The 21,680-nt window shown below is 40.8% G+C and overlaps 1 protein-coding gene and 1 pseudogene across 4 annotated transcripts in view; one reads left to right on the top strand and one right to left on the bottom strand.

Moving 5' to 3' along the window:
• ZNF609 (zinc finger protein 609) overlaps positions 1-21,680 on the bottom strand; it is a 209,513-nt gene that overhangs the window by 172,524 nt on the left and 15,309 nt on the right. For 2 of the 4 annotated variants that reach the window (XM_025472498.3, XM_025472497.3), the window contains exon 2: positions 5,963-6,836. The exons of 1 other annotated variant lie outside the window; for it this stretch is intronic. In XM_025472498.3, coding sequence (XP_025328283.1) covers positions 5,963-6,709 — 747 coding nt within the window. In that variant the 5' untranslated portion in view covers positions 6,710-6,836. The remainder of the gene's footprint in view (positions 1-5,962; positions 6,837-21,680) is intronic. One more of the 4 variants, XM_035708632.2, reaches the window with a different exon arrangement.
• LOC125754038 (dnaJ homolog subfamily A member 1-like) lies at positions 16,701-17,989 on the top strand (annotated as a pseudogene).

Raw genomic sequence — 21,680 nt, 5'->3', positions numbered from 1 at the left:
CTGGATGAGCTCTGCTGGTAAAAGCTCTTATACCCAAATGGCAAAAATACAAGTTCGCACTGGGGAAGGAAGATTAAGAACTGGGACTTAGATTTTCCATGCACTCTTATGTAGAAACAAAAAGCATTTAGTGCTCTTCCAGCATACAAGGGATTGCAGAGGCTGGCAAACCCACAAAAACATCTATCCAACATACGCAATCCCACATTTGGGGATATGGCCAGAAAGGAAACTCAATTTATATGAAATGTGAAATTCAACAGGCTACTTCAAGATCTTTTAAAGCCAATTTTCAGTCTCTCCCCTTTTCTAAACCCCACTATAAATATCAGGAGCTTTAGAACCCGTCACCAGCATGAAAATTTCCCAACCCAGGTTTGGAACTTCTGAGCACAGCTCTCAAAATCTTAGCCAACATGTTTATCTATTAATACTGGGCTTCCTGTATAGGTGGAATGTTGTATTTCAGCCCATTATTGCCTAGGGCAGACTGAGACATATTTTAACTTAAACATGTTTTTCTCTCTAATATTTATTGAATGCTTCCTACTGGATGCCAAGCACTGTTCAAAGTGTTTTATATGCATTAATTAATTTAATCTCATAACAACACTACATAGGAACTATTGTTTTCCTCATTTCGCAGATGAAAAAAACTGAAGTAGAGCAGTTAAGTAACTTGCTCAAGATTACCCAGTTAATAAGTGGCAAAGCTGGGATATAAACCAGCTATTCTTGCTCCAGAGTTTACACTCTTAACCTCTAAGTTATAGATAAAAGTTGATGTGAAATTTAAGTTTATAAAGAAGGCTAGCATTTCATGTCAGAAGTGGTTCCCAATTCTCACCTTAAAAAGAAAATTCACAATGGTTCTCAAATGTTAAAGTATATAGAAATTATCTGGAGAGACTTTTTTTTAAAAGATTTTATTTATTCATGTGAGACACAGAGAGAGGCAGAGGCTTAGGCAGAGGGAGAAGCAGGTTCCCCCTGATGTGGGTGGGACTCGATCCCAGGACCCCAGGATCACGACGTGAGCCAAAGGCAGATGCTCAACCACTGAGCCACCCAGGTGCTCCTCTGGAGAGACTTCTGAAAGATTTCTGGGCCCCTATTCCTAAAACTTATTTAGCAAAACTGGGGTAGGGTCCAAGAATCTGCATTTTGACACTCAGCTGATGTGATATATACATGGCTTTATGGGCCACACTTTTAGGGATTCTACTAGAGTAGATGGTAAACTATAAGGTCCAAAGAGCAAGAATCTTCTCTGTTTTATTTACTAATGCATACCCAGCACCAAGTACAATACCTGGAATCAAAAATGCACTTGATTGTCAACTATATCTCAATTAAATTTTTTAAAAATAAAAATAAAATGCATTCAATGTACTGAATGAATGGTATTCAACAGTATATATATATGTCATGTTTTTACAAAACAGTTAATATCCACAATACATTTAAGGTCTACCTATTAGTGGTATGTCCAAGAAGCACTAGTTTTATCTTACCTGCAGTTGCAAAGAAAGAGGGAACTGGCAATGCCCCAATGAAAATTTGAATGCAATATTCCAGAAAAAAATCAGAAAACACACACACAGAAAACCAAGTTTAAAGTAGCAGTTAAAAAGTAACTTTTTCCCTCTTTAGCTATATAATAGGATAGATTTAACACCAGCTATAAATAGTTCTTTACAAACATCATCATCATACCAAAAAACCCTAAACTCAAGGATCTTTGTTTATTGATTATCTACAATGTTAAAATCAGTATGAAAAACAATGAAAACAATTTCTAGCCTATCTGGGAATTTACATGCAACGTTTCTAAGGTAGCTTTTAGGGTTGAAAAACAGAATCTCTCATTACAGTTGAAGACATTTTAATAATCCCAGAGTAACAATATGCCACAAGAAGTTGGTCACCAAAAACCTGGTTTCTAAGCATGGCTTTGCCACTGACTACCTGTAAAAGCCTAGGCAAGTCACATGACCTCCCTAGTCTTAGTTTCTTCCAAAAAACGAGGAGATCGGATAAGGTAATTTTTCAATGCCCCCCCCCCCCCCCCCCGCCAGCCCCCCGCTTGAATTGCAACACCCAGGTGGAAAACAGAGCTACCTAAGAAGAAATAAATTAAGCTCAGGCTCTGTTGCATCTCTGTCCCACATAAATATCAACTTCGTTTTTAATTTTTTCCATGAAGGAAAATGCTTGAGGACATTTGGCTTCAGGAAGCATGGCTGACTGCTATGCAATCAATAGCTAAGAAAGAACAGCTCGTGAAGGAGGAAGGCTTTAAGAGAGAAAGCCTTGGATCAGAAAGAAAAAGAGACCTGACCTTGGTTGGGCAATGAGGGATTGTAACATGAGAAAACTGAGCTGGAAGGCATAAACTAGGGCAGAAAAACAAAACCAAGGGCAAAGGAAGATGCTCTTATAACACAGGATACGATGGCAACCATGATCAGAAGGGGAAAGAGCAAAGAACACACTTAATGGGTTTTGTTTTGTTTTATCCTGAACTAAGGGGGGATGTGGTAATATATGTAGCAGTCTGAGAGTAGCAGAAGCTGAGACCCAAAACAGGAGGAAAGCAGAGTGCAGACTGTTCCTACCTTGCAAGATCAAAAACAGCAGCTAAAGAGGCCAGGGAGCTTCTGGTTCCAAACCTCTAGATCCTTTAGCCACTAGAGCCTACTGCTTACTTTATATGATTTGAAAAAATAAGGAGTCCCACCTTAAATTCCTGGTTTAAGCCCACTCTGACAAGGGTCTGTAATGCAGGACAGACTCCACACAGATATATCACTGCCTTCTGTGGTTTGTAAATTCTTTTTTCCTTACCTGTTAGAGTGGCAACACAAGCACTAAGCTCTAAGCTTAGAACATTCAGGCAGGCACCCTTCTTCCTCCCTCCCTACCCTTTCCATCCCTAACTTAATCTACCAATCAAAACAAAAGCAAGGGAACAGGCAGGAACCCTTAAGCTCCTTCTTGTTTATTCCTCAACATTCCCTCCCCCATCTCTTCAGCTGGCAGGAAGTATGAACAGGAGTGTTCAATAACAATTCAGGGCAGCAGCAGTTGCTAAGAGCCATTTCTGGTCTCTCCTAAATCTCTGGGAAATAGCACAGTGGGCCCTTCCAGAGAAAGGTGTAATGGAGCCTAAGTGAGATCCCATGAAGGGTAATCCACATCCTTGGCTGAGAGGAAATGCCCTCAGCCACAGCCTGAAATACCCACCTAGATGAGAAAGAAGGTCCTGAGGTAGATGATTTGAATACTCTTATCTCCCTCATTAGCTAGTGTAGACATGTGACAATTCTATCCTACACCACAAACTATTTGTCTTGCTTCCTGTTTCCAAGGTGTTGGGTGGTGGGGTGGGGGTGGGACATGGTTAGGAGGAGATTCCAGCCAAGACACTTCCCAAATTTTATGAGTTTTCTTTCTTCATGAGAGCTCCTCGCTCAGAGTATGTAATTCCCAGATTATATCAAAACATCTGTTTTGCTGTTTTAGTTTTGTTGGTTGTCCCCACATAGAAAGAACATTCCAAACCAATTAGGCATAGGCAAGCCCATATCTCAGAGAGAAAATCTTAAAGTTTTCAAAGACTTAGCTTATAAGCTCTAGTAGTAATCATCACTGAGCCCCTATTATACCCTAAACCCCAGAGTCCTTGTTTCCCAAAAGCTGATCTGCTATAAGATTCCTAGCCTTCTTTTCCCTTAAGTCTTCCCCTCCTCCCATTCTAGAAACACTCTTCCTGCACAGTGTTTTCATCTCCTAGCAACTTCCAAACATTTAAATAATTATTTCAATGATCAAAGGCTTTATGGAAAGGCACCCCCAGAACCAGACTGTTCAAAAGGTTTGAGGGAACAGGGAAAGGAACTGAGAAACCAGGTTTTGGCTTACAGTAATATTAAACTGCAGAGCAACTTTCTGCTTCTTAAAAAAAGGACTTCCTAGCAATTTTATCTTTCTTCCAAAAACTGAAGCACAGTCTCTCTCTCTTTTTCCTCTCTCATTCCATTGCCCCACTCTCAGTCTCCTTGAGCGACAAGGCGAACATAGCACAGCTACATTATGAAGGGGCAAACCTCCTTGGCAGCAAGGTGTTTTCTTAGCTGAATACATTGCATCTTTCAGCCTAATTAAATTCTGAAGAGCGGCCACCCAATCAGTCCCTGGACCTCTAAAAGAAAACAAGTTCCATTTGCTACTGTATTGGAGACTATAATGGACATTTAGATTTAAATCCAATGTAAAGTTCAGCATCATTAATCCTGTCACCTACAGATGACTACTGACTGGGCCTGCAAGATTGCAACATGAGTCAAGAATTCTAAACAGAAAGGAAAAGAAGTCTACTCTCAGAAATGGCCATTTTTTAGCACAGGAAGAACAATGATTATGAACATGAATATATGGCATGAGTTTACTGCAGCCAGATGTAGGGAACAGTCTAATGGGCCTGGAACAGAAGCAACAACTCCTGGTACTCCTAGGCCTCTTTAAAAACAGTATTATCCATCTGCACCCCAGAGAAAATGGTAAATCACAGCCAGCACAGGACAAGCCATGCCAGTAGCCAGCTGGAACTTGATGCTGCTGAGGTGGACTATAGCATCTGTCACCTAAACACAGGCAGCTTCTCTCTGGCAGCTGCCTCTGGTGAAAGGGAATGAACCATTGTGTTATTAGTGGAAGAAAATTCACAGCCCTGTTACTAGGGAAGCCCAGATGTTGCTAAGAGCTACAGATGTGCCGGAGGCAAAGACCAAAATACCTACAGAAAAGAAAGTACAAGCTACCACTGGAATCCAGGCCCAGAAAGGGCACCACCACACAAACATACACATCCAGCCTCTATTTATTAACACTTACATATGGAAATAGGTATTCCCTGTTGCAGCTGATGTAATTACAGAGAAACCAATTTATACTGCATCTGCTGGGATCAGCTGAAAGCACAGGGTGAGCAAAAAACACAGAGCGGAAAAATCAAGAGCCAATGAAGGGCTCAACACCAGACCAGCCACTTTGCAGGAAATTGTAAGCTGCTTAAGTTTAAGGCAGCCTGAGCTGACCCTAGACTCACACCTACTCTGCTCCAGCCCTACAAGCTCTATTTCCTGAGACGTGAACTAAGATCATCTTCCCAGAGGAGGAGAGCCCCTCCTGGGGCTGCAAGCACCTGTCCTTCCAACTCAAGCAGAAGGTAAGGTATCATTACACTATTTGGCAGCTATTAAACCACCAGGACACTTTGATTATCAATAGTTGAGGGAGATACTTGGCCAAGAACTATACCTTTAGTGGCCAAAGAATCTCTTTCAAGGCCAAACATGCATGGCCACAACACTAACTCATAAGGCCTGATTAAGTACTTCTTAGTACAGCCAGTACCTCTTGCTCCCCTATTTACCTGCCCCTTTGCTCTTTGGTAGCCACCAATAGAACACTTGGTAGATATCATACCATGAAACTTATTTAACCTTTTCTGTTCCAGAAACCCAGCGGCACTATTTATCCCATTAAGAACCGCACTCAACTGAAAGCCTATTATCAATTTATTGTTTATCAATGACTCTGAGGATGAAAGTAGTTAAGCTGGAGACCACATAAAGGCTGATGCCAGTCTCCAGCAACAAGTGTTTGAGGGTGGGACAAGGACAAGGTGGCAGGTTCTCGACTTAGAGAAAATTCATTCTACCAAGTAGCTGCCCCCAACAATAGATATTCTCCAAAATGTCCAGGCCTGCTGTTAATGAATCTGTAGAGAATCCCCTAATTTGGAACAAAACCGCATTATCATTACCAGCTGCTCTGACCTTGTAATTGGTCATTACCCACAAACTAATGAGCCTCCCACAGAGTGTACAAAGCATTTGGTGGTTAGTCCAGGGCAGTTCTGACTGGCAGTAGGCAGCCAGATCTGGCCACCTCTTACCTTTTCAGACTTGACTTTCTTTAGCGGGCGACACTCATTCTCCCCTTCCTCTGGCTCCGGTTTAGCTCCCAAAGGATTGAGCGCTGCCCCAGGCTCAATAGCTATACTCCCAAGTGGCTCCACAGCTCCTGTATCCACCCCTGCACTTCCATCATACTGACCACCCCGTCCTCCCAAGGGAACTGGCTGGAGGACCCCAGGATCCTTTTCTGAACAAGTCCCCACTCCTTCGCTTCTCTCCTTCTTGCTCTTAGATGAGCTGTTCTCCTTCTCCTTTTTGGAGCCGGCTACACTGCGGGATGCCTTAGCCGCCTTCTCTGAGCCCTTGGGAGCAATAGCAGCAACCAGGCTTCCTGCATTGGCACCATCTCCTGAGCGTCCCTGCACCTCTTTCTTGCTAGCTGCCCCCTCACTTGGAGTGAACAGGGAAGTCCCTGGAGTGGGTTTGCTAGTGTCTTTGCCACTCTTATTCCTTTTGGATTTTGATTTGCCTTCCTTCCCTTGAGGACCTGGCACTGGGGTCACAAACTTGATGTTGTCTGGTAGTGTGGCCACAGCATTGGGAGCCGGTATCCCCACCTCCTTTGAGCCTGACATTTCCAGTTTCTGCTGGTCCTTTTCCAGATCGGCGTCCAGGTCAATGATGAGATTCCCTACTCCAATGTCCCATTCATCCCCACTGTCGTATGTCTCAACCGGGTTTGCATCCACTCCTTTCCCTCCGGAGGCTCCACTGCTCAAGGACATCTTAGAGTCAACGTCCCACCTCAAGATTCAAGGCTCTTCCTTGCCCCCAGCTTTCCTATTTTCAGCTTCAGCTATGTTCTCAGACCTGCCACATTGGTCAGTACATGCCCAGTGGACAACATCATTGCTGGAAAAAGAAAATTTAAAGAGCTGTTAAAGGAAACAATACAGGCAAGGAGACAGCCTGAAATAAACTCCCACACAAAACAGACTGTTCCTAGGGGGCTACCACATCACAATGGACAAGACAAACAGGTTCAATTGTATTTCTAACCAAGTCACATTGGACCAGGGGAAAAGTTAATTCCCGCTCCATCTCCCCAGGGGAGAGTACAGTATTTCCAAATGCCCGGAGATTCTGTGTAGTCTTAACTAGGAATCCTCTAGAGTTAGTTTCCCATTCCCAAGAGACTTATTTCTACTGCCACTGCCAGCTGGCAATCCTCTCTCAATCAATACAGGCCCTGGCACATAACAGATTCAAGCTCTAGCACAACTTTACTCATACCCCCTCTCTCCTTGCTTCTTCTTGAATGATCAGAGACTCAGAACATGGACTTGCAAAGGCTGTAAAAGTCCTCTATTAACAGGGCTTGTCCCTACTAAAAATAATATGGATTCCTTGCCATTCTACTCTTTTGAGGGGAAAAGTCTTATTATGGATAAAAGTGAAAGAGAAAAAACAAGAAGTAGAGAAAATATAACATTAGGATAGAAGACAAATATTGCAACTAATGAAGGCAATCCTCAGAGAGGACTCAATCCAATCAGCTTAATTTCAGTTAAATAAGCCTTATTCAACTCCAGGTTTCAAATTATGTCCAAATAGCATAACTCAGTGTGGCCTTTCCCACATTCCACTAAAATATCTATGAAGACACACACATATACACACGAAAAAATTTACCCTGACTGAAGGCTACTAAAATCCCTAACAGCAGAATGTGAAATAACTCTCCACATTTTTATATAAGATTGGTGGCATGGTATTGATAAATACCAAGGCATCATCACATGAAACAGAGATTGGCTAAGAAAGGGGGTGGGGGACGACACTCTCCAGTCTCCTGGTTCATGAGACTTTGGGAGTGTACCATCTAGAAAACCTGGCACCCAATATATACCATCCAGGTATTATGTTATGACACAGTGAAAGAGTTATTTTCTTGCTCATTCCCTTGTCCACTATCTTTCTATATCCATTTAGGAAAGAACGCTCATAAGATAACAAAGAGCCAACCAGTAGTGGCACAATGAATCCTACAAAGTGATTTCTAGTAGTATATGTTACAGATAGGACAGAGACAAGACAAACTGTACTTTTTCATCTAATACCTCAAGACAGTATCAAAGAACCAGGGTGCAGTTACAAGAGAAGACAACATCCCAAGAGAGCAGAGCTGTACCAACTAAATACTAGCAACTGGGATTTAAGAGAAAAAGGTGTGCACATTAACCTGCCACTTAACTGTAGATCTGAGAAGAAAATACATCCTTTACACAAGTAGAGAGCTTAGTACCAACAGGAACAACTATTGCTGGCATCAAGTCTATAGAGATCTTACTTCTTAAAAGGAAGAGCAAAATGGCGGGGGGGGGGGGGGGGAACGTGGGGTGGGCATGATGTAGGAACTATGAAAAAATGCCCACAAAGTAAAGGAAACATTATCCCTGAAGTCAGAGAAATGATACCTCTAAAAATGTCTAGAATGTTAAAGAAATTTTGTTAAAATATTTGGAATTCTTAATACCACCTAAGAAGATATGGCCTCCAATAAATACTAGTATAGCAAATCTTTGCTCATTCATTCCAAAAAAATTTGTATTTATTACCTACTGTGTGCTAGTATCTAAATTAGGTGCTGGGAATAGAGCAGTGAATAAGTGAATAAGGGAGTGGAATATGGTATGAAAATAATTCTATTATGAGAGACAAGTGAGCGTTTCTAGAAAAGGAAATTCTAACTGAATCTACACTATAGTGGAGTATTAAAGCATAGTTCTTTCCAACATCAAAATTTATTACCTTGCATGCAATCTTTGCAACTGTGGCTAGGCTCAGAACATAATACATTCACACTCACTCTTCACTTAAGGCTTACCCACTTTCCTCCAGAGCTGCACTATCATCAGTATGTAATTTAACCATTAAAACAACCCTATGGGGGATCCCTCGGTGGCTCAGTGGTTTAGCACCTGCCTTTGGCCCAGGGAGTGATCCTGGAGTCCCAGGATCGAGTCCCACATCAGGCTCCCTGCATGGAGCCTGCTTCTATCTCTATGTCTCTGCCTCTCTCTCTCTCTCTCTCTGTCTCTCATGAATAAATAAATAAAATCTTTAAATAAAACAACCCTACGTTTAACCTTGGAAAAACAAAACTTTCAAAAGACTTTCCTCTATAAACAAACAAACAAATACAACCTTTCTCTAGAAAACAGGACTGTGATAGAAGAGAGACTCTGGGGGAAAGAATATAAAGTACATAAAAATGATAGTACTCAGAGAGCTTATGACAGTTCTCACTTTACTATATTGGCTGACCATCATATGGAGCAGGATAAATGAAGTGTACCAGTAAGGAGGAGATAGCATTAAGAAGAAAACAGGCGGAAATGAAAAGATATGAACTTAGAAGGATATGAAAATATGTCATTTTTTAAAGAGGAAGGAGGAAACAAAAAATGAACTACCTATGAAAATTAATATAGAAATCAAAAAAGCACAGAACTGAAACTGTGGGAAATAATTCAGTAAACTACATGAAAACTTGAGATTTTTTCTTAGAACGTGTAGAGAAAGAACAGCAAAGAGAAAATGAGGGAAATTGAGAGAGATACATCATTTAATAGCACTGAAAACTAAGAGGAGACTAGAACAAATGGGAGGAAAGCAACCCATTAAGATATAATAAATGAATAATATCTTGGGCTGAAAAAAATCCTGTGTGCAGATTGAGAATGTTTACTATTTTTTCAGCAAAATCAATTTAAAAAGCCAAATTTGCACACATTCTGGCAAAATTCTCCAATTATAAAGGACAAAAATTGGGCCAACCTCAGACTGCTCTGCAATATTAAATGTTAAAAAAGAATGAAAAATCTACAGAATTTTGAAGAAAAAAGGTTGTTAGTCAAGTCTTACACAGAGTTGTCTGTCAGGTATAAAAGTAACAGGGGCACCTGGGTGGCTTGGTCAGTTGAACATACGACTCTTGGTTTGGGCTCAAGTCATGATCTCAGGGTTGTGGGATGGAGCCCATGTCAGGCTCCACACTCAGTATGGAGTCTGCTTGTCCCCCTCCCTCTGCTCTCCCCACTACCCTGCTCACGTACACCCTCTCGCTCTCTCTCAAATAAATAAAATCCTCTAAAAAAATTATTCCTGAAAAAGATCTGAGGTAAAACCAATGCCTATAATAATGTAAAACCCAAAGTTCAGCCTAAACACTAGTAAGAAAAGACACTTCCTCAAATTCCTCTTCTCCCAATTCTGTATGTCTTGGCAAATTTTTTTTTTTCTTGTAAAATAAGAAACATTGCCCTTACTTTATTTTTTGTTTGTTTGTTTATGTGATTCTTCTCAAAGGGGAGCTGGAGATGAAAACTTGAATATCTGGTGGTCTGTGCTCATTTCCAGGTTCTACATCTATTCATTAAATAGAAGGATGTCTAGAAGAGTATACTGAAAGATCAAAAACCCCTGTCTTACAAATTAGTATTCCTTAGTCTGGAAAGGAGAATACTGAAGGGAGACAGGTTGGGGAGCTTCAAATATCTGATGGTTGAAATGTTGAAGAGAGAAACTTATCCTGTGATGCTGAGGAAGAAATTCAATAACCTGAGATTTCCAACAATGGCCCACAATGTTTAATGAAGCCATATCTTTATCACTGAAAGTACTGAGCAGAAAAAGCATAATCATCTGTCAAGCAAATTACATAAAGAATTTCTCTATGTGTGGTATGGGGTAGTCTGGGTATGCCTAGGGCCTTTTTCAAATCTACAATTCTATTAATTCTATTAACAAAAAGTGCTTTCCTTCCTAGAAAACTACCCAGAATTTCTGGATCAAGATGCAAACCAAAAAAACGTATCTTGAGGACTGATCTTTAGTATTCCCAATGTTCTTTAGAGAGTCAACTGTCCTATTTTTGAGGTATTAACAGCTTTCACAAGTACTACTTTTAACCAGGTGACTTTTCAGAAATTCAGTTTTCTAAACCCAGCAGGCTTCACAGTAACTTTGGTGGTACATTTCCAAAGATACACTGTAAAATTGCCAAGGATTCCTTAATCAGCCTGGCTGCAGCAGCCAAACCACTTCCCATCTGCTCCCTACAGCATCCCTGGCTTTAGACTGCTAATAATCAATTCTCTGACAGGTCATTGCAGAGATGTTTAACCCCAGGAGGTAGGGCAACTAGCATGCTTGCTGGAAATGAAAAGCACTGACCTCTTGCTTCCATAGCAAAGAAAGTGCAGAATCAGGAGAACCAATACCCTGCAAAGACCACTAAGCATTTTCAACTTTCAAGAGCTTCTGTAAATATTTTCCTCTCTCTTCTCTTCTTCTAATTGTACTGCACATTCTTATTTAGGACCACAATTCACCCAATTCTGGAATTACTTGTCAGTACCATTTATTTTTTGTTCCTGCACCTGATCACCAACAACTCCTCTCTGTGTGAATATAGTTAAGGGAGCAAGACAGGCCATGATAATCATTCCCCATATCCTATACCTGTAACAACAAAAGTTCAAATCCCAGTTTCCTCTCTGGAACCCAATTCCATCGCTCAGACTCCCAGCCCAAACACTGATTTGTAATCACATATTTGGGGTCATTAATTACTTTTTTTTAAGCACACGCCATAGATCACACCACTTTCCCACTTTAGGAATGAACAATGACTTCAAGATGGCTAAGAATGAGAGTCTTCCTGTGAGGTCTCTTCCCCTGCCCAGAAGACAAAAGTGGCAACTGACCGTACTGATATTCAAACATAATAAGGATAGTACTTCTCCCTAGAGGACTATAAACAGAGAATATCTCTTTAACTGCCAACTACCCATAGATAATCTGGTCTCAGTAGCAAGTACTCCAATGCTGTTCTGCTGTCAACTCATTTGTCTACCCCTCTTCTTATGGGTTTTGGATCAATCTTCTTATAGGCTTTGCCCTGGGTGAGTGACAGCTATATGTGAGTGTGTATAATCTGCTTGTGACCATAGAGATCATACACATTTAAATGTGAGAGTCAGCTGTCTGGCTAGGTAGTTCCCTCTATTTAAAAAAATTTTTTTTTAAATTTATTCATGATAGAGAGAGAGAGAAAGGCAGAGACAGGCAGAGGGAGAAGCAGGCTCCAACCGGGAGCCCGACGCAGAACTCGATCCCGGGACTCCAGGATTGCACCCTAGGCCAAAGGCAGGCACTAAACCGCTGAGCCACCCAGGGATCCCCGGTAGTTACCTCTAAATGCTGTATGGCCAAAGAAGAAAAAAAATGCCATAATATTTTTAGGAAGATAGTGTGGTGTAGAAAAAAAGAACACTGAACTTAGAATCACAATATGATTACTGGGGCACCTGACAGGCTCAGTCAGAAGAACATACAACTCTTGATCTTGGGGTCACAAGTTCCAGCCCCATGTTGGTTACAGAGATTACTAAGGAAAAAAAAACTTAAAAAGAGTGATTTCTGAGGGTGTCTGGCTGGCTGAGTCAATAAAGCATATGACTTTTTTTTTTTTTTTAAGATTTATTCATTTGAGAGAGCAAGTATGGGGGCAGGGGAGAATCTTAAGCAGATTCCACACTGAGTGCAGAACCCAACTTGGGGCCCAATCTAGCAACCCTGAGATCATGAGGCGAACTGAAACCAAGAGTCTGATGCTTAACTAACTGCACCACCAAGCGCCTCATTTTTTAAAAAGATTTATTTACTGGGGCACTTGAGTGGTTTAGTTGGTTCAAAGAGGGACTCTTGATTTTGGCTCAGGTCATGTGATCTCATGGGTTGTGAGACTGAGCCCCACGTCAGTTCCCTGCTAGGAGGGGAGTCTGCTTGAGATTCTCCCTCTGTCCCTCTCCCCCTCACATGTGTGCTCTCTCTCTCTCTAAATAAGTCTTTTGAGAGAGACAGAACATGGTGGAGCGGAGGAGAGGGAAAGAGAGAATCTCAAGCAAACTCCCTGCTGAGTACGGCCAGATGTCGGGCTTAATTCATGAACCTGAGATGATGACCTCAGGAAAATCAGGAGTCAGAAGCTTAACTGACTGAGCTACCCAGGTGGCATCCTAGAACATGTGACTTTTGATCTCAGGGTCATGAGTTTGGTCCCCATGTTAAGAGTAGAGTTTACTTTAAAAAAAAAAAAAAAAAAGAGAGAAAGAAGAGAGGACTTCTGGACTCAAATTTCCACTGACCCTAGCCAAGTTGCTTCATTAAATATTCTCATTTATAAAATGGAGGGAGCACCCATCATGGTTCTTTTTATTTTTTTTCTTTTTAATTTTTATTTATTTATGATAGTCACACACAGAGAGAGAGAGGCAGAGACACAGGCAGAGGGAGAAGCAGGCTCCATGCACCGGGAGCCCGACGTGGGACTTGATCCCGGGTCTCCAGGATTGCGCCCTGGGCCAAAGGCAGGCGCTAAACCGCTGTGCCACCCAGGGATCCCACCCATCATGGTTCTAAGCATATTATGAGCATACAAATGTGAGAAATATAAGACAACTCAAAAATATAAAATGACCCAAATATTCTGGTACTGTTCTAGTATCTGAACTTAAAGAGGGTTGTTTCACAATTAGATCTTATATAGAGTATCAAGGTATTTTAAAATATGAAGGAAAAATGTTTAAAATTTTTTTCACAAATTAAATTACAGGTAGTACTGATATCAATCTAAGTTCTACGAAAGAAAAATGGCAATCCTTTTTTCTTCCATGAACTCAGAAGTCTGAGTTTTCTTTTTAGGATACTCTGTACCTTCAGGTATGGCTCAAAATCCTACACTACAGTGACAGACTCCAACTTCCTTCAAAAGTCCCTCAGGGCCAAGGTACTCTCTAAAAGCTCATGGTTTTAACATCTGGACTCTATTTTATCACTTGTTCCAATCCACTAGGTTGTTGACCCCACTGACAGGACTTCAAATCTAAACTGTGGGAGATTCATGGGTTTGATGTCCTAGGGAAAGGTCAACAAATCAATGGGATACAGCAAAGCTGCTACAAAAAACCAAATTATATCATCTTCCTTAAATTCCAGATGCTACCCTGAAATCAGTGTGTGCTTAGCCAACCTCTGGTGAAGCTAGTACAACATGTAAACCATCCTCAGTGACTCTAAGCTTACCCAGCTGGAAGAACAGGCATCTCCCTCTCCACCTGCCACACTTCATAGGAGCTCACTAATCAACTGAATTTCCACCTAGGGCTCTAACGAGAAACAATCAACTTTCCTTTGGGTCTCTCCCTTAATTTATTACATTAATTACTGTAACAAAGGAACTGTGTCATCTCCTCAAGTACCACAGCTCTCAGCTTATATCTCCAATGGGGGATCAGATAAAGAACAGACTAACAGTGCCAATTTAAGACGACGGATCCAATTCAACTGGGTTCATCTGACCATGTGTCACCTAAGGACAGATGAGTAAAAAGTATAGTGTCTCTCAGTCCCTGAGTGTTTTTATGCTGCATCTCATGAATAGTTTTATGGTCCTCACAGGCTGCTATTCTCAGACAAAGATTATAAGGCTTGACCTGTTTCATTTCACAGAAGCAACTGACACTTCCACCAAGATATGACTATTCAACAGGGCTCAGGCTTAGAGCCTTGGTGGTTGGTGATACTGCTGTGCCAGCATACATCTGACAATAGGTAAACAGCATACTGAATATGTAAATAATTCAGTCCCAAACCTATAGAGATTTGGTGGAACTAGTCCACAGAGAAAACCCTTACCAAGACCTATGTGTAAGTAGGCCAAGAAGCAGAAGGCAAAGTCATCTAAATAATAAAGCTCCACCATCCCCCTAATAATTGGAGGACTACATAGCCCTTTATAATTTATTTCTAATCCTGAGAAGTAAGCTTTCTGTGCTAATGAGGAAATTCTCAGGAAAAAAAAAAAAAAAAGAATAGTAGAGATGGCTAGGTATCAGATCTAAGAAACTGGCCCTCTACATACAACTGTCATGTGAAAGCTTTTCTCTATATCAATCATCTCATCTGTAAAACAGGTGATAATGTGGGACAAGTTCACGGGCATAAGGGAAAGAAAATAATCCAAGAATTTTTCAGGAAATATAAGGAATTACCTTCATTTTTTTATAGACCTCACCTCCCTTCCTAAATCTCACACAAAAGCTACTATGCTATCCTGACTCTAAAGAGCAAAGAAAACCTTTCTGTCAAAAGGTACTATCTACAGGGTTAGGCATAAAAAAATGGTGACATCCATATGCACACCCATAAAGCTATCTACTTCTCTAGTCCTATCTCCTGGTCATGCTGTGTCCTCTGCACATAATCTGACCTTACTGCTTCATGGCGTTTACCTGAAAGGCATTCCCTAGGTACATCCTACCTCCCAATATATGTGATGACTCTATTAATATTTGTTTCATCTATTGGACTGCAAGCACCCTGAGAGGATGGGGCTGTCTCTTTTGCCCACCATTGTATCCTAATAACAGCGTTTGGTTCACAGTCAGCCCTCAATAAATATTTTGGTCAATAAATGAGGGAAGGAGGAATGTGGCGCCGTTGGTTGGGCATCCCACTCTTTTGTTATTAGCTTCAGTCAATTTCAAGGTCATGAGATCAAGCCCTGCATCTGTCTCTGTGTGCAGTCTGCTGTAAATTCTCCCTCTCCTTCTGCCCCTACCACTCTTCTAAAATAAATAAGTCTTTTAAAAATAAATGAATGGATGGATGAATGAATGAGGGAAGTGAACGCTGCTTTCTCCTCAACAAGTAGAATCATAATGGTGTCCAGGATGCCATTTCTCTTCTCCATTCTTACTTCAAATTCACTTGTCTCTAGTTATAAGCTATCTCAATTACCTGACAGTCTTCAAACTTACTAGAACAGAATATGGATTCCTCTTTAGGATCAAGGATGTAGGTTCATCAAGAGTCTAGGAGAAAGATTGAGAAACAAAACAGTCTCCACATATCTTAAAATACCTATGTGCTCCTGAGTATTCTCTAAACCTTCAAATATTTTCTTCCATACACAAGATGCTTCCCAAAATAGGGCTAGCATACATATCAGGCATTCTGGACATAACCAACTTCTGAGAGCCCTCATGTATATACTTAAATGTGTGATAAATTCTATCAGACTTAAACCACTCCATTTTCACATTTTAAACACTTACAAATCAAAGATGACAAAAGTCAGAAAAGTGTCACGGCTGTGGGAGTGGTACTTAATGATGGGAAAGAAGCATGAGGGAATCTTGGGCTGGAAATGTTCTAGATCTTGAACTGGATGGTGGTTATATAATTATACAAATATGTAAAAATTGAGTTGTACACTTAAGATTAGTGTACTTAATGTACTTTATAACATGCACATTATACTTAAAAAAAAAAAAAAAGTAAAATCATAAATACCTATGAACAAGAGAGCTGCATTACTGGATCATGTTCCTGGTCCTAAAGCAGCATTTTATGCAGTCATGGTAAAAGGGAATCATGATATCAATCTTTGCAGGCTCAGATATTTAGGGAGAATGGTAAGAAGGAACAAAGTAAAAAAGGAAGAAGCTAACTAAGCATTATCCTATGTATGACTATGCTGTGAGGAGATTTATAAAACTGTTGGAAGAATCTGAAAAAATTAGGGATATAATAACAAACCAATACACACAAAATAATTAATGATACTAAATCGTGGGAACTTTCCAGAACGCTCGGTGAGACACAGAGGAGCGGCGGCTGCCCGAGCTGCACCCAGCAACGCGCTCCTTCCTGCTCCCCCACACCAGCTTCGGCCCTCTCACCGGCTGTAGAAAATGGTGAAAGAAACCACTTACTATGATGTTTTGGGGGTCAAACCCAATGCCACCCAGGAGGAATTGAAAAAGGCTTACAGAAAACTGGCCTTGAAGTACCACCCTGATAAGAATCCAAATGAAGGAGAGAAGTTTAAACAGATTTCTCAAGCTTATGAAGTGCTCTCTGATGCAAAGAAAAGGGAATTATATGACAAAGGAGGAGAACAGGCAATTAAAGAAGGTGGAGCTGGTGGTGGTTTTGGCTCCCCCATGGACATATTTGATATGTTTTTTGGAGGAGGAGGCAGGATGCAGAGAGAACGGAGAGGTAAAAATGTTGTACATCAGCTCTCAGTAACCTTAGAAGATTTATATAATGGCGCAACAAGAAAACTAGCTCTGCAAAAGAATGTGATTTGCAATAAATGTGAAGGCCGAGGTGGTAAGAAAGGAGCAGTCGAATGTTGTCCCAATTGCCGAGGTACTGGAATGCAAGTAAGAATTCATAAGATAGGACCAGGAATGGTTCAGCAAATTCAATCTGTGTGCATGGAGTGCCAGGGCCATGGAGAACGGATCAGTCCTAAAGATAGATGTAAAAGCTGCAATGGAAGGAAGATAGTTCGAGAGAAGATTCTAGAAGTGCATATTGACAAAGGCATGAAAGATGGCCAGAAGATAACATTCCATGGTGAAGGAGACCAAGAACCAGGACTGGAACCAGGAGATATTATCATTGTTTTAGATCAGAAGGACCATGCTGTTTTTACTCGAGGAGAAGATCTTTTCATGTGTATGGATATACAGCTGGTTGAAGCCCTGTGTGGCTTTCAAAAGCCAATATCTACTCTTGACAACTGAACCATCATCATCACCTCTCATCCAGGTCAGACTGTCAAGCATGGGGATATCAAGTGTGTGCTAAATGAAGGCATGCCAATTTATCGTAGACCATAAGAGAAGGGTCGCCTAATCATCGAATTTAAGGTAAACTTCCCCGAGAATGGCTTTCTCTCTCCTGATAAACTTTCTTTGCTGGAAAAACTCCTACCTGAGAGGAAGGAAGTAGAAGAGACTGATGAAATGGACCAGGTAGAACTGGTGGACTTTGATCTCAATCAGGAAAGATGGCGCCATTACAATGGGGAAGCATATGAGGATGATGAACATCATCCTAGGGGTGGTGTTCAGTGTCAGACCTCTTAATGGGGCCAGTGAATAACACTGCTGCTGGCATTTTATATGCAGTAGTGGATGAGTGAAGGACTATAATCATAGCTCACTAACTTGCTTTTGTTTTTAATATTCAACTTTAGTAGTGTTTTAAAAGTTAAATGAAGAATAAACTCAAATATAAAAAAAATGATACTAAATCATGGAAAAAACAAGTAATTGTCCAAGAAAACATATCAGCAGTACACAAAATGGCTGAACAGTAAACAATATATACTTATCACAATAACAAATATTTATTTAACCAAAAATAGGACACAACTATACTAAGAGGATTTGGTTAGAAGAGGACAGGTGGAAAACATTATTTTGTTACAGGAGTAAATCTAAGAAAAAGACTAAAAAGTGTAAAGCTGTTGCCTAGTGGGAGTAAGATTTTGTGGTGGGAATGTAAAAAAAGTGGATTACCAATTTTCATTAAAAGCCATAGTACCAAAAAAAAAAAAAAAAAAGCCATAGTACTACTTTTCAATATAAAGTTCATGGAAAAACAAGAACAAACAAGTCCACGTATTGATAAATAAAACACATTTTGAAATAATTCTATAAAAAGGATATATTCCCCCAAACAGCCCTGGATTCCCTTAATAAGTTAAAATATATCAATTCAAAAATTTATCAAAAATCTCATGGGAGATTGGAAGGACCGCAGAAGCAAGGCAGTAGGTATGGCTATAAAAGGGCAATATGAGGGACCTTTATGGTGATAAAACGGATTTATATCTTGACTATGGTGGTAATAAAACTGCAGAGAAATATATACACTCATAAATGGGTACAAGTAAAACTGAAGAAACGTGAACAAGATCGGTAGACTGTAACAATGTCAATATCTGGTTGTGATATTGTACTGCAGTTTTGCAAGATATGACTATTGGAAGAACCTGGGGTAAAGGGTACAAGGTTTCCATCTGTATTAATCTTACAACTGTTTGAGACTACAGTTTTCTCAAATTTAAGTTTAAAAAAATCACTGAAACACGGGAACCTGGGTGGCTCAGTCAGTTAAGTGTCTGACTTGATTTTGGCTCAGGTAGTGATCTCATGATGGTGGGATGGAGCCCCAGGTTGGGTTCTGTGCTCAGCAGGGAGTCCTGATTGAGATTTTCTCCCTCTCCCTCTGCCCCTTCCCCCCACCCCACTCACAATATCAATATTGACATTGAAACAGACAAACAATATGGTGTGCCTCAATCAGTTTAAGCTTTTGACTCCTGATTCTGGCTCAGGCTGTAATCTCAGGGTCATGAGATTAAACCTGGCCCCCATCAGGCTCTGTTGCTGATCCTGGAGCCTGCTTAAGATTCTCTTCTCTCTCCCTCTGCCCCTCTGCCCCTCTGCCCCCAACCCACTCCCTTACACCTCTCTTCAAAATAAATAACAGAAACAAAAAATCAAACACAAAAACCTTCTTAACCTTATTTTTATTTTTAATTTCTACTGCCCATAGGTATTTTACTTATTTACTGATAAGAACCCGTAATTAACCTAAATTCATTTCTAACTTGAAAGAGTGCTCTCTGTCCAATACAGGAGCTTATGAATTGGCAAGTAAGGGACGCCTCAGTGGCTCAGTCAATAAAGCACCTGACTCCTGGTTTCAACTTAGGTCATGGTCTCAGGGTACTGGGATGGACCAATCTCTATGCTCATCAGAAGTGTGGCTACAGGATTTTCTCTCTCCCTCTGCCCCTCTCCCTGGTTGGAGGCCTCTCTCTCTCAAGTAAATAAATCTTTAAAAAAAAAAAAAAAAAGACCTGGTAAATAAGTCTGTATGTTCTTCTTCTCACTTGAAAAGGTTTGATAATATACTTTTTTTCTTTTCCCCCTTAAATAGGCTCCACACCTAGCATGGAGCTCCACACAGGGCTTGAACTCACAACCCTGAGATCAAGACCTCAGCTGAGATCAACACTCGATGCGTAACTGACTGAGCCACCCCACGCACCCCAATAATATTCTCTGTCATTAAAAGATGAATTTATTTTGACAGGTCTTCATTAAAGCCTTTATCTCCTTTGGTCACCAGCTCTGGCATGTATTCCTTGGGGATCAACAGAACACACAGTTATCACAAACATAAACCCTGGTTTTACTGATGGGTATTTATTTTTATCTTTATTTAGTTCTTTTTTTTTTTTTAATTTTTATTTATTTATGATAGTCACAGAGAGAGAGAGAGAGAGAGGCAGAGACACAGGCAGAGGGAGAAGCAGGCTCCATGCACCGGGAGCCCGATGTGGGATTCGATCCTGGGTCTCCAGGATCGCGCCCTAGGCCAAAGGCAGGCGCCAAACCGCTGCGCCACCCAGGGATCCCTATCTTTATTTAGTTCTGATTCTCTTCCTAATGATGCCCACCATTTCTCTGGCAGCACACGGAGCTATTTTTTCTAGGAATAGGTTTACCAAAACTCCTAGTTTTTTGGGGGGATGACAAGTGTTAGTTAGAAGTTCTCACGCTTAGATTGGCTTAGATTTTCTACCTCTTTTTAAATGTAACATAACACTTCTGGCAGCCCCGGTGGCACAGCGGATTGGTGCCACCTGCAGCCCAGGGCGTGATCCTGGAGACCCTGGATCGAGTCCCACGTCAGGCTCTCTGTATGATGCCTGCTTCTCCCTCTGCCTGTGTGTCTGCCCCTCTCTGTCTCTATGAATAAATAAATAAAATCTTTAAAAAAATAAAAATAAAAAATAAATGTCACACTTTTCCACACTGAAGCTCATCTGTTTTTTTTGCCTCTCCCCACACCCAACAGCCAAAATGTTCCTGAAGTTTATAATCTAAGCAATTTGGGAACCTAACTACGTGAAAGAGCTTAATGTCATGGGATAACCTGAATATGTCACTTCTGTATAACATTTTTTTAAAAGGTCAAGAGAACCTGGGTGGCTCAGTTAAGTATCTGCCTTTAGCTCGGGTCACAATCCTGGAGTCCCAAGGATGGAGCCCCACATTCGGCTCCATGTTCACTGAGGAGTCTGCTTCTCTCTGCCCCTCACCCTGCTCATGCTCTCTCTCAAATTTTAAAAATCTTTTTTTTAAAAAAAAGGTCAAATAAGATGAATGCTATTGCTTAAACTCTTTTACCTAGAAGAACTTATCAGGATGGTTCCGGGAGGTAATGTTATGAGGAACCAGCACAGTACAAAACAAAACAAGGCAAGAGGCAGAAAAGCTCAGTCCTACTCTTTACTCTCCCTTAGATGTGTAACACTCTGAGGCAAGTCACTGCACTTATTTGAGCCTTAGTTGCTTCACCTGTAAAAAGGGGAGATAATTAATATACCCTGTACAGTGTAATACTCTCAGTAGAACCTGGGGCGGCCCCCTAACATCAAACTCATTGATATTCCTAAGCAAGATGAGTATTTACTTGAAAAAAAATGACTACGTAGCATCTTGATAGTTGAAGTCAGATTTTTGCCTCCCTTATAAAAGGTCAGTTTTCAGAGCTTTTGAGTTTTAGAACTGTAGAGAAGGAACTATGGACCTGTGAAAAATGCTTAGTGTCAGAAAGTTAGTTTGCTAATGCACAAAACATTTTCTCCCATTCCATGAGTAAAGCTTTTAAATAGCCTTGGCCTGATTTTAACAAGTCTTTTCAAACTAAACAGTGTCCACTGGTAACAACTCTGTCCACACACAACTGTTAATGATTTGTCATGTGACTTGTTACGTAAACTAACCTATCACCTTAGCCCCAGTAAGCTAC

This window comes from Canis lupus, chromosome 30, assembly GCF_003254725.2.
Source record: "Canis lupus dingo isolate Sandy chromosome 30, ASM325472v2, whole genome shotgun sequence".
NCBI classification, from domain to species: Eukaryota; Metazoa; Chordata; class Mammalia; order Carnivora; family Canidae; genus Canis; species Canis lupus.
The sequence above is the reverse complement of the archived record's forward strand: the minus strand, read 5'-3'. Positions and strand labels throughout refer to the sequence as shown.